Source organism: Egretta garzetta, unplaced genomic scaffold (genome assembly GCF_000687185.1).
Source record: "Egretta garzetta isolate BGI_Z169 unplaced genomic scaffold, ASM68718v1 scaffold16, whole genome shotgun sequence".
NCBI lineage: Eukaryota > Metazoa > Chordata > Aves > Pelecaniformes > Ardeidae > Egretta > Egretta garzetta.
In genome coordinates, this window is record NW_009260022.1 from 4,058,468 (window position 1) to 4,076,438 (window position 17,971).

The window sequence follows — 17,971 nt, forward strand, 5'->3', positions numbered from 1 at the left end:
CTCCAACTTTAAGTTAGATACTGAAAAAAGATGGATTTATTAAGTTTTCATTCAGTCCATGGTATGCCTGTTTGGACCTATATAGTACTTAGAGTGAGTTGCTGGCTCAGGTGCAATGTCTCTCTGTAATTTCCCTCTGTTCAGATTGTGCCAAATCACGTGAGTTTCTCATAAGGCCCATGCTACATTTTTTCCTTTCATTTCATGGCCCATCTTCCTCGTACATTGTGCTTTCCAGCTCTGCATGTGTGCAAGTCCGAAGGGCTGGGCTGCCTCCTCCATTCCTGTCCATCCTTCAGCCCCTCGCTGTCCTGCGGGGTCCAGCGCAACTTGTAAAGCTGCTGTTGGAAAAAACAGCTGCCAAATTCCACTCAATTTTCCAGAGTGCATTGATAATAAAGCCTCATGGTTTCTGGTAATGTTTCTACAGTATGCTTTTTGGGATACCTCCCAAGTTAAAATGTACTAGGAGGAGCCTCCTACCAGGTTTTGCAGATGAAGGAGTGCTTTTCTAGCCTTGCCTTGGTATTTCATGTAATAGCATACTGGATAGACTAAAATGGGTTGAGTAGCTATGAGATGCAGACATAGATGGGGACTATAGATCAATGTCATTGACTTAAAATGGTTTACCATGCATTTTTCTTTCAGCTATCATCGCACCTTCCCAGAGGTTTAATTCTGGAGCTGGGATGGCCAATAACAAAACTGCCTGAAGCTTTAATCTTACATATGCTCGTGCATGTTTAACTTCTTTATGTGCAATTACTTTCCAGTACAGTGAAACTTACATAAAGTTAAGGGCATATACATGTTTCTGAAGGATCAGGGTTCAATGTGGGTTTTGAATGAGAGCAGTTTTTCACTAATACTCTTTGGTTGTTATCATGTGTAAAATATATATGTATGCAGTGTGGTATAGCTTATGATGTGGTTCATAGTATTTGCCAAATCAAACATAATAGAATCATAGAATCATAGAATGTTTTGGGTTGGAAGGGACCCCTAGAGGTCATCTAGTCCAACCCCCCTGCAGGAGCAGGGACACCGCTAACTAGATCAGGTTGCTCAGAGCCCCGTCCAACCTGGCCTTGAATGTTTCCAGGGATGGGGCCTCCACTACCTCTCTGGGCAACCTGTTCCAGTGTTTCACCACCCTCATTGTAAAGAATTTCTTCCTTATATCTAGCAAATTACTACATACAAGTAATGAATGTTTTTGAGCAAGAAGGTGTATAAGGTAAGAATTACGTGACCAGGAGCTGTTGACTGGGATGGAGGTGGCACTTGGAGTAGTGGTGCTGAGACTGCTGCCCAGGCCAGCTGCAGACAGGTGGTGAGCTCCATTTTACACCAGTAAGTGTTTGGCCAAGACTCCCCTGACTGGGAGGACTCTCCAAAACCCTCCCTCATTGACAGGGAGCGTCTTCTGCTTTCCAGCCTGGTGCTGCGCGTCGCCAGTTTATACCTATTTGTTCTTGTGCCAACACCGCTCTTTAATTTAAACAGCCTTTCCTTGAGTCTGTCCCCTTCACACAGTAATAGAGCTATTACAGCTTTCAGTGCGCCAGACTAAACAAACCAAGCTCTTTTAGGCTATCTCATAAGGTAGACTCTGCACTCCTATTTTATCTGAAGAGCCCCATCCCTCCACCTGTTCCTGTTGTCTTGCTGAACCCACCTTGCACACAGCTCTCCAAACCAGCTCTCGCCTGTGCTTTAGCTGGTTATATTATTATATTATATATTATATGTTATATATATATTTATATATATAAAATAATATACTATTTAGCTGGCAGTAATGTCCCCCAGTATAACAAAGGTGCATTACAATGCATGGATACAGAGGGACAAAGTTTGTGCTGAGCAGGGGTTTGATGTTACCATTTACTGCCTGTGGGACTTAAAAATACAATATGGTATTATATATAGTAGCATTTCCTGGGTTTGAGTTAAAGACTTGGGAATAAAGCACCAAATTCTATGACATGGAAGTATTTTGTTAGGTACCATCAGATTGCACCGTCCCAAATAAGGAATGGGATGTGCAGTAGGTGCCTCCCCAACATTGCCCAGCTAGCAAAAGCTCCTTAAAAAGTAAAGTGGATACTGTTAAAAGCAGTACTTTTCACAGTGTGTAAGCCTGCCATGCAGAGAGCACAGATCTGTCTGCTGAGTGTCCAAAAGGTTTGGTTTGCCTGTGGGCTGTAGATGATAGATGGGTGAGCAAAGGCAAGAGCATCAAACCTGTATTTATCCAGAACCGATGGCTGCAGTATCCAATACAGACAGTGCATCGGGGCTGCAGCTGCCATCCCAGCGCAGAGGCTGCAATGGCTACTGCAAAGCAGGGGGGGTTGCACAGTAACCCCAAATCCTGGTCTCGAGCAGGTTCATCGCTCCTCATCTGCCCAGCCATGTTTTCGTGTTAAACAGACAAGCTGAGCAAATAGACCTGGTTTTATCCTCAGCACACTACACAAGGGCACTTGGCTGTATTCACTGTGCGTGATCACGGAATATTTCAATATATGGATAAGTATGCCTCCTGCGCCACAGCCTACCTATATTCCACGTGTTACTAAAAAGTCCTCCAAAATCACAGCTACTGTAGTGTATGTGTATGAAGTACGATTTTTCAAAGGCTCAAAACTCATTCAAATCAAAATCAATTTGCAGAGGAACCCTCAAAGGCACTTCTTCTCAATGAGGGAGGTTTCCCTACCACATTTCAAATTTCAGCTCTAACCATTCCAGAGACAGAGTCGATCCAAAAGAAAAGCGAGAAGAATGTTATTTTAAGCGTGTGCGTTTTCCACTCCATGGATACTCAGAAAATGGCTGAATGATTTATGAGAGGGTTTTTTTTTAATATTTAAAATAGTGAGAAAAAAGATGAATCTAGAAAACGTCAAACATAAAAGTGAAGATTTCTAAAAATGGTGGATAAGCGCTTGTAGATTCACATCCAGGCTATGGCAACTTCAGGTAAAATATCCTCAAGATATGAAGCCAAATATTTAAATCTTTTATAAAATTAAAGAATACTTGGGAAACAATTTAATAAAGCGCATGGGTACATTATAGTAAATGTACTGTGCAGTTACAAGAATTAAGATCCTTTGTTTTACAAATAAAAAGGGAAAGTAATATTGTGTTTTAAAGGACTGAAAGCATTGAAACCAGACATTTCTATAGCAGCTACGGAAACAAGATGCCATGGAAAATTGGTGTCGTTGAGAAAGCAGATGTGGAAAAAAGAACAGCAAGGAAGTAGTCAGTATTTTGGGTTTTCTAGGAACCTTTGAGTGCTCGTTTCTACTGCATGCGTTATTTAAAACCTTTTTCTCTTTTAAAAAAAGGTCCAGTTATCAATAAAGTATAACAGACAGTTCTGTGTTTTGTACAAAAGCAATGCATTTGAAACCTCCAAGATTTCATTGAAACGCTTGGCTGCAATCACATTCAGTAAATATGAGAAACTATCTTTGCTTTTTTAACGGGATGTTATGTTTGATATTTTAGGTTGGCATGACAACTGAAGAAATAGATTCCATTGTTCATCATGAAATAATCAGACAGAATGCCTATCCGTCACCTCTGGGCTATGGAGGTTTTCCAAAATCTGTTTGTACTTCTGTAAACAACGTGGTATGTCATGGTATTCCTGACAGGTATTTCCCCAATAATATATATTTTACCACCGGGAATGAAAATGTTAAACTGAAATTAATAAATTGTGTTTAATATTGAACATACTTCAGCTTAACTAAATGTCATATCTAAACGTATTGCAGATGCATATCATGTTATCATACAATGCTGACAGATGTTACAGAAATGTATGTGAAACAGAAAAAAATATTACTGTTTGTCCAGACACTTAACAAAAAATAGCATAATGCCTTTAGAATTTAGTGTGTAGAAAAAAAACCCAAAACAATACAGTCTGATTTTTTTTCCCTCCAGCAAAATAAGTATAGGGTAAGGAATAAATGTATTTGAATTTATGTGGGGTTTTTTTTTATTTGCAATACATTCAGCTACTCACAAAGTAAAATCTGAACCCTAGTGAGAGAAAAAGAATAAACATAATGGTAGATTTTTCAGGTGTTGATATGTTTTTCTCGTAGTTGTTTCTCATTATTTTATATTCAGCTACACCTGTTCTCTATGTAGTGAGAGCTGAACATTAAAAATGGTTATTCTCTTTGCCTCTGCCTTCCTCCATCACAAAATATCTACCCCCTGATTTTTTATGTATGTGTCATTAGGTGTTTATTCTTATATTGCCTTTGTTGGGAACTGTCTGTCACTGTTTGGTTTTTTTTTTCTGTTTATGTTTCAGTCGACCTCTTCAGGATGGAGATATTATCAACATTGATGTCACGGTGAGTAATTCATATAAAAAATAGTCTTTGATCAACTTTAGAATCACTCATAGCAACAGGAAGAATAGTGGATTGGAGATGGGGGATGCACAGATGGATGTGCTGTTTACTTCTGAGCCAAGGCACAAGCAGCTGGTTTCCTTTTTTGTTTTTAACTGTGTGTTTATTCCAGCTAGACCCAGGCCTGACTTGAATTTAGGACTGGAATCAGATGCACTGAGATCAATGTTGGCCTAAGTGAAATGTCAACCCAATCCTGCTATGTGTCATGTTTTTGAGAAGGTGTAATTGTTATTGATCCACTGTGTAGTTAATGCAGAGCACCACAGTACTGGGCAGCAGCTGAAGATAGATATGTATGAGATGAGCTAACATGAAGAAAGCCAGCATTTTTCCTTCACTCTGCCAAGATTGATCTTCCGGGGGCCTGTCATTATCTTACTCTGTCATTAGAGGCTACATTGGCCTGTGTATGTCAGTCTATTTGGACAGCAACTCTTTTGCTAGCAGTGTTCCCTACATTTATTAAAATCCCCGAAGGTAGTGTTGTGTTCCATTTCTGGTATAAAAGCCCTGAACCTTTTGCGCAGAAACAGAAATAGTGTGATATAACCGTGACTTAATATTTCCAGAGAATGGTCAATTATAGCTATTTAAATAAACGCTGGCTGGATTTTCTTAGGACCAAGAAAGTATGGAAACTGGAAACCTAATTCTCATTTCATTTATGAAAAAAAAAAATTTCTCTTGCAGAAGCTTTTTTTCTTTTTACCGTGCATGTTTTTATTTTCCCAAAGTGCCGTTTATTTCCAATATGAATACAGACGTCTTTTGAATCCCACCGTTACTTTGCAATAATATGTCATATGCAAGGGAGTAACATCTCATAAAAACAAGCTTTTCTAATCATTACAGAAACTCTTGGTAACTTGATACTATTTTCCATGGGCCCAAATTTCATACTGGCAGAAGCGAAGAAAACTCCAGCAGACCTACCTCTGAGCATGAGATCCAAGCTTTCTAAAATATTTTTTCTATTAAAATTAGGGTCAGTGACCTTTTTCCCATGGTATACTCACGTGTGATACAGATCTGGGTTGGGTTTGGTTTGGTTTTTTAATCTTTCTAAATTCTTCCTCATCTCCATACTTTCTAATTGTAGAATTCTGGCTATCAGGTTTACGCAGCACAATCTGTCATTTAAAAAATGTATTTTTGGCCTACATTTCACTTTGGTGAACTGTTGTAGTGGTGCTCGTTTTATTAGACTAAATGAGTTTGCAACAGCTAAGGATTTAACATCTGATTTCTTTGTATCTCATTAAGGGTAATTTTATTTTTTTGTTTCATCTGTCAGGATAATAATAATGACACCTTAGATTAAAAAAAAGTGTAGATTCATATCACAGATACCTTCCATGGTAAACTAAACTAAACATTTTTATATTGACGTGGTGTGCATTTCTTGTCCACTCTGCTTTACAAATAATGTCTAACTGGTCTTTTTGAAAACATATTTTTATTTGTTTTCTGTTTACCCTCATAAAATAAAATAAATCTTGACATTTCTGTGAATGTGAGGATTCCTGCAAAGATGGGAATTGCTGATTATCTTTATAAGGGTTTTTTTATCATTTAAAACTGAACTGAGCTGTGTTTGGTAATTGCTCAGTTCCAAAATAGCTGAGGAAAAAAATACTACTTTTCAGCATTGCTAGCTGATCTTTTAGCTTATTTGTAACGAGCAAAACTGGGACGTTTCACAGATGGACAGAATAAAAATCAAAGTAAATTGCACAACAAATTGTTTATAATTGTGTACAGGTTCTATAAAATTATTAAATAATATTATGGTTATTAAGTGTAAACACCTCACACTATGTACAAATTATATTAAGAAAAAATCCATTTTTGCACAATTAAGATGGTAGAATTTCATAGATGAAATACAAATTTTATTGGCTTGAATCATATAGCCTTTAACATGTAATTTAGTGTAGAAACAATAGCCTTATCTATCCCTGAATCCTCAGCCTAGTGCAATTTTCAGCCAGCCATTACCAGGTTAATGTTTCCTACAGTTTGGTTCTTTCATTGACTTTTAAGGAGTTAGTGTGTTACAGTTGCTGTCGTTGTAGCTTATTAATGTCAAAAATATGTAATTGCAGTTGATGGGCTGCAGTAAATATTATTATTTTTAAGCTCTACTATGTTTTAAATCTACATTTGTTTTTCCAGGATGATGATGTTTAATGCTGGGGTTTTGCATGTTGTACTTGCTAGAGCTAAAGATGAAGTAGCTCAGTTTAAATGTGAACTAGCTAGATTAAAACCTGCCCAATGGGCATTAAATTAAAAAAAAAAGAAAAAAAAAGTGGCAGTCTGGGCTGGCAGAGGAAGGTGTAGAGCAGGGAATTGCAGCCACTCTCCGATGGAGTGGTGGCAACACAGTTGGGCCCTTGCTGGCGCTCACCTTTCTTTAAAACACCACTTGCTCCTAACTGCCTGTGTTTTCTTCACATCTCGGCCTGAACACAAACCTGGCCTTGGGATAAACTGTCTTTTTTTTTTTTTAGTTTGGAACTGACCAAAAAGAATGTGAGTCTGTCTTTCACAAATAGCTCGCCAGTGGCAAAAGTTCAGTGCTTCGAACTTTGTGAGTTATTAGTCCTAGAAAGATAGTTCCCACTGTTCGGGGGAAAAAAAATGTTTTAGAACATCAAAAATATTAAAAAAAAATGTAGGTGTCCAAACCCACTAAGTATATGGCAAGTACAAGACTTCATGCTGCAGTTTGGAAAGATTTTATATGAGAAAGCTTGTATTGTGAATCTAAAAATTACTTAATTTAACCCTACAGTGCTGATCTGAGACATGGCACATCCTGCTTGCTTAAAACCTATTAAAAGTAAAAAAAAAAAAAAAAAAAAAGACGGTACAATTAATTCAACAGGGTGCTACATTTTCAGGACATGAAACTGCAATGCCAGAACGGCACATTTATTCTCTTTCAAAATTTATCTTTGGAAATCATAAGTAAAATCCAAAGTTAATGCCACACTGTAGTTTAAAAATGAGATTAAACATGCAATGGCAGGCGCTGGATTTGGCCCGTGCTTTCCATGGGGCTCCCTCTGGACGTTGGCAGCAGCACGTGCCTCTCGCCCAGCTCACAGCATCACCTCAAAACCCCGCCGGGGATGCTGGCTGGAGAGGGACGGGTCCCCCTGCTGGCTGCCGTGCAGATGAGTCTCCCAGCACCCATGGCCAGCAACAGAGCTTGATGCCCTACCCCTGCAGTCTGCAAGCAGGTCCCTGGCCCCAGAGGTGGGCAGCTGGGGCAGGTGGGCACCCAGGGGCCCCCAAGGGCCTCTTCAGCCCAGCACGGCCCCCACCCATCTTCTTGCATACAGTCCAGTTAACCTCATGTCTCGTGGTTGAGCAATGTCATCGTCTGGCGCACTGCTGGGCAGAGATGCACAACTTCTGCATTTCTGGAACTCTTAATTGTCAACCCTTGTGCGCCTTGCAATCTTTCACGCCTTTTTTTTCCACCACCCCCCCGCAATGTTTTGCTTTTCCGGTCTCATTCTCACAAATACAGCTTACCCGTGGTCTGTTTGTTGCAATATATAGCTCGATCTTAGAAAGAATGGATTTAATAAAGGAGACGATCTGTTTCTGAATGGAAACCGAGAAAATGTCTTTACATTTCTGCATATGTTTAGGTGTATTACAATGGCTACCATGGTGACACTTCTGAAACCTTTTTGGTGGGCAATGTGGATAAATCTGGTCAAAAGTTAGTGGAGGTTGCCAGGAAATGTAGAGATGAAGCAATTGCAGCTTGCAGACCAGGGGCTCCCTTCTCTGTAATTGGAAACACAATCAGGTAAGCCTTATATTGACAAGTAAAGGGAGGGCTGGCAAGTGGGACAAAGGTTATTGGTGGTTTGGTATAAAGCTGATGACATGTTTTATGATTCAAAACCATCATTTCAGTCTGATATAAGTATGTGAACTGCCAAGCTATAATGTTGTTCTTTGGGTAAGAGATTTATTTTTTTTTAAAGTGAATTACACTAGGGTCAGCAAAGATAACTGTAGGAAGAGTCAAAGATATTCATAAGGACGGTAGATTTCAATTAACAGATGTAATTTGCAGTGGATTTTTGTTTATTTTTTATTTGTGTGCGAAAGCACACCACATCTGTCTAACGATCTAAGAAGGTTAGAAACCATTGTTTTCATTGTATAGCAATAACGAACGTTACAAAGGAATTAGTCAACATAGATAAGTCTCTTTGTTTAAAAAGTACAAAAATATTTAACTCAAGAGCTTCTGATCTTACAAAGAGCAGTGCATGCTAATGTCACAGGGAAAAAAGAGCTCACATTCAGAGATTTTTCCCTGTTTTGCATCTCTTCGAGCCTTCGCATAAATGCAGTCATGACTCTTCTTCTGCTGGCAGTTTTGACTAAAAATACGGCTTAGTTTTTTGAAAGTACCTATGGATTATTTTAAAATGTTTGCCAAAAAAAATAGACATACATCGAATACATTTCATTAAGCAATACTTCACTGGACTTTTAATGGTCCCAACATGCTATTGAATACATTCTGATTACTTAAAAGCTGCAAGGCTTAGTCACCTTGAAAGGATGCTGCTTTTTTTTTCTTTGTAAATCTTCAAATACTTTAAGGAAAAAAGAGAACGGCAAAATATCAGTTAGATGTATTTATAGCTTTAAAAATATTGTAACAGAGTCTGAATCAAACTTTAGTAAAACCTCTTTGGGTTATATCTGAGAAGCTTTTATTGAAGACTTTGTATAAAATTGTGTTTTTGACAGTTTTAAATTATAGGCTAACTAGCCTGGAGAAAAAGGATAGTGTCTTTCTGTTCTTTCATAGGAAATGTTGAATCAGACCCCTACTGGGAAAAGAAATTTAATGCATATCTCACTATCTTACTGTCCATGAATATAATAGAAGTGAATTCAAAATGTAGTTTTATTTTTGCAAATGGGATGAGTCGATAGATGCACCTCATATTTTTGAACACCTAGGGTTCAACAAATTTACTGGTGGTGCTCTTGCATTTTAACAAAATTTATTCTTGAGTAGAAGGGGGCACAGAACACTGGATTCTTATTCAAGCATTCTATCGAGCTCTGCATTCATGGCTGTGTCTAAAGGGCATGTCAGCCTTTGATTCTCTCTGAGAGGTAATTATCCTTTTCCTGTCACGGAACAACAAATGATAGCTAACTACAGAGGCACATTTGCAGTAGTCACATTCATCAACTGCAGAAAAAAAATTCAATTTAATTGTGCAACACAGCTGCACATAGGCTTTTTGAGCATTTCTGTTGTTCTCCCTGTCTTGCTATTCCTCCCTCCAGATCTATTTTTTAAACTTTTTTTCTGGTTATTTTTTCCCCCTTTTTGTCTCTTCTTCCATTTTTACTCTCTGTACTTTCTTGTTAAAGTAATTTTCCTTTGTGGCTCTCATTCTTTTTTCCCCATTGAAGGCTATGAATGTAGAAAATTATCACAATTACTCATATAATTGAGCCTCTTTGTAGCAAGTGCAACTCCAGTAGCCTTTCTCCATCATGAAAATGGTTTCATTATAGGGTTTTTCATATTCTCTGACACCATCTACACAGAGGAACAGGCGTGCAGATGAGATGTACTAGGAACAGGGTAGATCAGTAAGGTCACAGTAGGAATAATTAGCTCTGCTATGGAAAGAGCATCTAGGCCTTTTACTGCTACATAAATGTACTGTCCGTGGCTTTTAGTCACAAAAAAACTTACTAACAAATGGAGCTCCCGCCTACTACTTTGAAAAAAAGATTTGTATCAACACTACAATTTTCCATCATTAAGACTAATAACACAGAGCCTAGTATACATCAAGGGGAATAAAAAGAAAAATCTCACATTCAAGTGGCGGCTGGGTGCTGACCTTTGTTCCCTTTTTTTGTGTTCAACTTAACTCTTTACAAAAAAGAGCCACACGCCACACCAACATGCAGGTGAACTCCAGCTAGTGCTAGCAAAGCATGGCATTCAGTTGGAAAATCTGATAAATCTCCATGCAGGATAATGCATTTCATTACAGATTCACTACATTAATTCTAGCTGTATTAAAAAAAAAAAAAAAAAAAAAAAAGAGGTCAGTTTACTTGCAAAATGTAAATATATAGTCAGCGCCCCCTTTGAAAAGCAGATTAATCGAAGCTAGTAGGTGTTCAAAACTACATATGAAATAGCAGGTCATTAACTTTATTTCTCAAGATTTTATCGTGTAGATGATTTAAATGTACTGATTTGTTTAGAACTACTTTAACACTGCCTCTGCTGAAAGATCACCTTGGTTTGGTGAAGCTGCATGTTTCTGGTGATTTGTCATTTGACATTTGCATGCAGGCAGACGTACATACATAATACATATATCAAAACGTTAAGTTTCAGGAGAGTTATATGTCATAAATACCTGAGAACAAGCACCTACAAGCTGAAAACATTTAGGCCTATCAGAATGGAAATGCGTCTAGTTTTCTGTCATCAATATATTCTACAAAGATACTCAAGTGATAATGCAGAACGTATCTTAGGCACAAATAATCAGAATATTTCCTTTCTACAATAGGTTTGGGAATAATTATATTGCAGAGGTAAGTTTGCATTCAGTATTCTAACATAGTCTTTGTTACGGAAGCTCGGTAGCTGATACTGAGTATTTCTTGGATAGCAGTTCCTTCTCTCATCAGCTACAAGTTGCAAATAAAAGATTGCATGGATTCATGAGTTACTTTGCTTAGAAAAATTTGAATCTTTCCTAACATATTCTTATTGAAGGTGGTGGCAAAACTGTCGGTCAGCTCCAGTGGAAACAGAATTGGGCCCTAGGTTCCATTTTCTTCTACCATTTATGACATTTCTCTTTCAGACAGAAACAAATCTAGTTTGAAATCTACTTTTGAGACAGTGATTTGAGGTACATGGAAGTGTTGTGAGTGTAGAGAGCTAAGAACAGAATTGAATGTGACATTGGATTTTTGCTGTGTTGGTACGGAGGTCAGTTTACTTGCAAAATGTAAATATATAGTCAGCGCCCCCTTTGAAAAGCAGATTAATCGAAGCTAGTAGGTGTTCAAAACTACATATGAAATAGCAGGTCATTAACTTTATTTCTCAAGATTTTATCGTGTAGATGATTTAAATGTACTGATTTGTTTAGAACTACTTTAACACTGCCTCTGCTGAAAGATCACCTTGGTTTGGTGAAGCTGCATGTTTCTGGTGATTTGTCATTTGACATTTGCATGCAGGCAGACGTACATACATAATACATATATCAAAACGTTAAGTTTCAGGAGAGTTATATGTCATAAATACCTGAGAAGAAGCACCTACAAGCTGAAAACATTTAGGCCTATCAGAATGGAAATGTGTCTAGTTTTCTGTCATCAATATATTCTACAAAGATACTCAAGTGATAATGCAGAACGTATCTTAGGCACAAATAATCAGAATATTTCCTTTCTACAATAGGTTTGGGAATAATTATATTGCAGAGGTAAGTTTGCATTCAGTATTCTAACATAGTCTTTGTTACGGAAGCTCGGTAGCTGATACTGAGTATTTCTTGGATAGCAGTTCCTTCTCTCATCAGCTACAAGTTGCAAATAAAAGATTGCATGGATTCATGAGTTACTTTGCTTAGAAAAATTTGAATCTTTCCTAACATATTCTTATTGAAGGTGGTGGCAAAACTGTCGGTCAGCTCCAGTGGAAACAGAATTGGGCCCTAGGTTCCATTTTCTTCTACCATTTATGACATTTCTCTTTCAGACAGAAACAAATCTAGTTTGAAATCTACTTTTGAGACAGTGATTTGAGGTACATGGAAGTGTTGTGAGTGTAGAGAGCTAAAAAACATAAACGTGATAGTTAAATAAACCAATTTCCAACTCCTAAGTAAAAATAGTAGTGATGAAAGTATTAATAAATGGTTTAAAATGTTTAACTCATAAGTATATGTTTTGATATTAATTTAGAACAATATAAAGCAGATTTTAAAAAAAATCTGTTTCTATCAGATTATGCACATTTAAACAATAAGTGGCTCAGGCAAAATAAGTCATTTTAATGTCATCTGTGATAGATTTTCCTTGACAGCTACTGTAAATTACAATTACACTGCTTCTCTCTGCACTTGAAAGTAAGCATTGCAATAAATTATCTTTTATTTCAATCCATCATGTCTGCTTTCAGAAACAGAGAACCTCAAATAAAAGTTCAGCACTATTGTAAGAAAAATACAGTAATTTGTGTTCCAGTTTGAAACTAAAATGTACCTTTCTTTCAAAAAACAATTGTTGGCTTTCAAAAATATTACTAATTATACCTCAACATTTATTGTCATTATAGGGAATCCCTGAACTTGTGCATTCCCTCAGTCTAGGATTAGTATTTAAGAGAAAAACACTTTCATATTTTCCCAGTAGAATTTTGTCTTTTCTCAAATTCAATAATGTGGTACTATTCAAAATTAATATTTTTATCGCAAGCAAATCTCTTTTAAGGTGGTGCTGTTTTCAAGAATTAAAGAAAAAAAAAAAAAGGCAAACATGCCATTCAGTGGTCATTTTGCTAACAACATTTTTAAGAAAAACGTGATTATTTCTAACTGGGAAAAAAAAAAAACAAAACGATGCATTCGTGTGGTTCCCTAAGTAAGAAGACAATTATCATAGGTCTGTTACTGCTTTCAGTGTTTCCTAAGCGTATTCACTGCCCAGAGGTGTAAGACAAGTTTGTTTAGCAACTGTAGCCATTCATATCAAGCTGCTTTGCAAGACTGTTGATGATAAAGTTTCATCCCTGGGGAGAGGAGCTGGCACTGCGCGGGTAGCATCCCTGGCTGGGAATTGGTTCACCGGGATGTTCAGCCTGGGTAGCCAGGCAGCCTGTGCCATCTCCTCTTCCCTCGTGCCACCAAGAGCCCAGAGAGGCAGTTGCTATCAATGCTGAAAATGAGATTTGTTTCACTTTGTATTCTTTGGTGAGGGCTTAGAATACTGGGCCAGATCTGCCTTGAGGAAAAAGTGACAAAATTCGGTAAAAATAAAATGCAGGTTTGGGGGTGGGGTCATTCCCCCCCCCAAAAAAAAAGGAAAAAAAAAGGGGAGTTCCAGTCCTAAGACTGAACGACTGGTTTTTCCTGTGGAGTTGGGATGCCTGTTATCCCATAGACGCTCCTAGAGGCTATCTGCACAGGGCCAGCCCCCTGTGGAAATTCTTTCGACCTGCTTTTCAGCTTCTTAGCAGGAGGGATTTATCCCATTCACCCAAGAGCTCTTTTCAGGGGAGGCTCCAGAATATTGGGGAGAGCTTTATAGAGAGTCGGTCCTGCCTGTTGCTGCTTTGTGGCATTTTCACTGTTGGGCTGCTGGCAGGATGGCAATGCACATCTCCACATTTATCCCTCCTTTTGGAGAATTAGCTGTCGTCTGGCCGCATGGGAAGAGGATGCTCGGGAGGCAACTGACACCCAACTCTCCTGTCTCTGTTCACTCTCAGAAGCATGATACCACCATACGAGGGGCTCTGCCTAGGGGTTTAGGTGGACAGCCTGGCCCTCAGTGATGTTCCTTTACCAGCTGGGCCACTGCTGGACCATCCTGACACCAGACGCTTTGCCTGGCTTTGCCATCAGCAAAAGAGGAGCGGCACTGCAGGTACTCTTGACTCCGCAGCCACTGGGCTGGAACACATGGCAGCAAAACATAAAATCAAGTACTGGGCTCATTAAATGATTATGCTTTTAATCCTGCCCAATTCACCTCTGCCCAAGCATGCAACGTGGCTCAAAGAGTAAAATGTGTGATGATAAATGTTGTCAATGGCTATTTTTAACAACCATTATTCTGAAGAATCTTTTTTCTCTTTCTTGATGCTGTTGGTGCAGCGTGGCTCTACTGCCCCAGCCTTTGTTCTGGAAGTGACTTGGCTGGGGGAAGCCCCACGGCCAAGGGGAACTGGCAGACTGGCACATTCACCCAGCAGTGCAGTTCTCCTTTCCCACGGCAGATGCCAGGCAGCCCAGCTCAGCCGTGTCGACTCCTGCCTCCCGCCTTTACTGCTTTCCCCCTTGCAATCAGGACTCCTCCGGCTGCCTGATCTTACGCTGCCTGTCTGCAAGGAGCAGCGCGTGGAGCTGGGGCTGCAATCTTGAAAGGTTGTGCCTTCCAGGGAAGGCTGGAAAGAAAGGCCACCGCCAACAGATCCTGAGCAGGGCAATGAGACAGCAAGACCAAAATGTTGAGCTGTTGTCAGCAGCAAATGGCAAACTTGGGCAAAAATGCTCCACTCCATGACATCCTGATTTTGTAACCAGATTCCACAGCCCAGGAGTCCTGGAGGCCAGAGAGGCTGGCCAAGATCAACAGTTCACTCTTCTCGGAGCTCTCTCTCAGTTCTCCCTGCCAGCATTTACAGCCAACATATACATGTGCATTTACAGGATTACCTTTGCAAGTTGTAGCTGGGGTTAGTAGCTTTGTTTCTTGTGAAAGCTGGATGTTTCACTATAACTCCACAAGGATATAAGAGCTCACTAGGATTTTTTAATTACTCCAAAGTAAAGCTAGTAGTTTTGGACTGAAATTCCCCATGAGGTGCTTCTGAAGCACATGCAAATACTGAAACCAGATTAAACGTGGCTGAGTTTCATACCTGAAGCTTATTTTCTCCATGGGTTTTCTCTGTGTCACTTCAGGTTCATTGGCCACGTTACCTCTTATGTAAGGAATACCCAAGCTCTGTATGGAGACATTATTAAGTCTAGGGGGGGGCAGGGGCATCTGTCAGTGCAGATGTCAAAGCCCTGCGAGCTCCAAGATCCCCTGTTTTGATCACAAGACAGTAACCACTGAGGTACTGATGCCAACAGAGTTGTTTTCAAGCTGTTTGGCAAGAAAGCAGCAGAATTCACCATTGAAACGCATAAGAACCACTTCTTTCACCGCGCGAGGACAGAATGCTGTCTTAACGCTGCCTTCTGTGTGCCCCAGCACTCGCACGCCCGGTGCCCAGCACGCAGCTGCTGCGGCTGCCACCCTCCTCGGCTCCAGCTGAGCGCTGGGGCAAGAGCTTGCCCTGCCCGCAGGAGAGTAGGTAGCCGTGGTGCTGGGGAAGAACAGCCTTCTGTCTTGCTACAGAAGGTGGATTTTGGGGGTGGGGGTGGTAAAAATCCTGTAATAATGCAAATCATTTCGAAAAATTACCATGCTCTTTCAGTGGGCTGGGATACCGAGTAAGGACGTCAGCAAAGCCAGTGGGATTGGTCATGCTTTTGCAAAAAGACTTGCAGAAGAAGGTGAAAGAAAAGCTTATCACGTGTTCCGTGGACAGCTTCTCCCATCTCTCTTCAGAGAATTGCTTCACCTGTATGGGAATCATTACCCACATTGCTCTGGGCTTGGTCACCAGAGATCTTCCGTTTCGTTCTGTGTATGTTTCTGAGTAATCTCACTTTTTAACTCCTCACCATTCCCTGTGCTTCCTCCTTGGCCTTCAGCATCGTCATAGCCAGTGGACTGAGTCTCTGACCCAGACGTGGGTGACATGATAGAAAGACACAGGAGAAAGACTTTTCCATTGCTGTAGGACTTTTTCTCTGCATAAACCTTCATGTCTTTTTCCCATATAAATTATGTGTAAGATAAAAACCTGGACTTCGAATACAACCAAATGAAGCCAAATTTCTAGCCCTATTGGTAACCCTCTTTGCTGGTACTTAGGAATTTGGGGGCAGCTATACTTGAAATTTCCATTCTTCTCCAGAGTTAATGAAAGAAGTGTGATGAGTCTTTGTATCAGGGCGATGGTAGGTAAAAGCTAATACACAAATCCTATTAAAACATGCTCTTAAGGTCTGAACACTGCAGCATTGTTAACCATTGACCCAACTCTCCTCTCTCATTGCTGTTTCACTGTGGTGGAGCACCATGTCCCTCAATTGCAGTGGCATTAAATTCTGGGACGGTGACCTGTGGGCACTGGAACCAGCACTGCAGGGTCTGTGGATCCTGGTGTGCAAAGGGATTACTGCATACAGCAAGCTGAGGCTGCTTTGGACCTGAATAAAAGGCTCCTGATGGGGTTTAAAACACGCTTTAATTTCTCTGAGAGCTTACACCTTTATTTGAGTTCCTTAACTTTTCCGCCTTTCCACCTGTAGTCAAACTCTGAGAAAGCATTTGTTAAGTTGTAAACATAGGCAAACCCGAAGTTTTTAAGTGCCTACCTTGATTTAAAACAAAACAAATGAAAACCTTTAATGTTGTAAGTGAAATATTTTCAGGCTAAGTGCCTTCCTGTCTTGCTCCTGTTTGCTTTTAGACATAGTGTGGGGGTGATACATGCAGGGACAGGGGTAGATTCTTTGTCACTTGTAATCTACCTCCAGGTCCCCCCAAATCTTGACATTTTTTTGTTTTGGATGTGGGCAGCCTTCCTGGCTGAGCTGCCTCAAGTCACCCCCTCCACCACTGCTTGAGTAAGGGCAAAGCCTGAGAGTGAAGCCAGCAGCCAGAGGACACCCTGCTTTTCTCCAGGTCTTCCAGTTTTTAGGGATCAGGATAGGACTTTGCTTGCCCAACATGGGTAGGGATCAGTGCCAGGATGTGTTCCTGCAGGCAGCTCTCGGAGACACTCCTGCCTGAGGCAGGCCACAAAGAGCAGGACAGATCTCCCAGGCAGAACTGAAATGCCATATTTCTTAATGATTTAGTTTTGCTACAGCGGTGAGGGGTTCATTAGAAATACATTGTTAATTAGCGTGAACAGATTTGCTGGAGTTGCAATACATTTGGGGACTGAATGTTTGCTGTATTCCGAAAGGGAAGTGGGAGGGCTCTTAACTCTCCCTGTCGGCAGCAGGACCCTCTTCTGCAGAAAACCCGGTGCAGGCAGTGGGTGTGCGGCCCAGCAAGGGCTCTGCACGTAGGGAGGACTCGACAGGGGCTGCAAGTTTGGCAATGGGCCAGGGCCTCGGCTGCATCACTTCGCTGCTGTTTAGCTGTCCCACATTAAAACGAGCTCCCAGTGAGCTCATGGAAAAGGCTACCCTCCATCAGACAGGAAGATGATGTGCTGCCGTCTTGCTCAGACAGTGGGGCTGGCACAGGAACTAGCAGCCTCTGCTGGCAGGTGTGTTAACTCTGAAACCTAACGATGGCTTGTCGGTGCTAGCTCTGATGGATGCTGTCTTTCAGAGCAGGCGCAAAGTGGTGACCCGGCACTGAGGTGGGGGCGAAGGCTTGCAGGAGCCGGGTGATGCTGCTGCCGGTACCTGTGCAGAGACAGGGGCCAGGGCTGGGGCCGGCTAGCGGAGGTGGTGGTCGGAGTGTGCTCCCTCACGCTGTCCTCTTTGCCCCCGCAGCTCCGTGGTGCAGCGGGGAGGCTTCCAGGTCTGCCCCTCCTTCATCGGCCACGGCATCGGGTCGTATTTCCACGGGCACCCCGAGGTGTGGCACCACGGTAAGCGGCCACCGCC

The 17,971-nt window shown here is 40.7% G+C and overlaps 1 protein-coding gene across 1 annotated transcript in view; it reads left to right on the top strand.

The window, feature by feature from the left end:
- Positions 1 to 17,971, top strand: part of METAP1D (methionyl aminopeptidase type 1D, mitochondrial) — a 27,336-nt gene that overhangs the window by 8,351 nt on the left and 1,014 nt on the right. Inside the window, 4 exon segments of the mRNA XM_035896255.1 lie at positions 3,529 to 3,677; positions 4,352 to 4,394; positions 8,123 to 8,286; positions 17,858 to 17,955. Of these exon segments, the coding sequence (XP_035752148.1) occupies positions 3,529 to 3,677; positions 4,352 to 4,394; positions 8,123 to 8,286; positions 17,858 to 17,955 (454 nt within the window).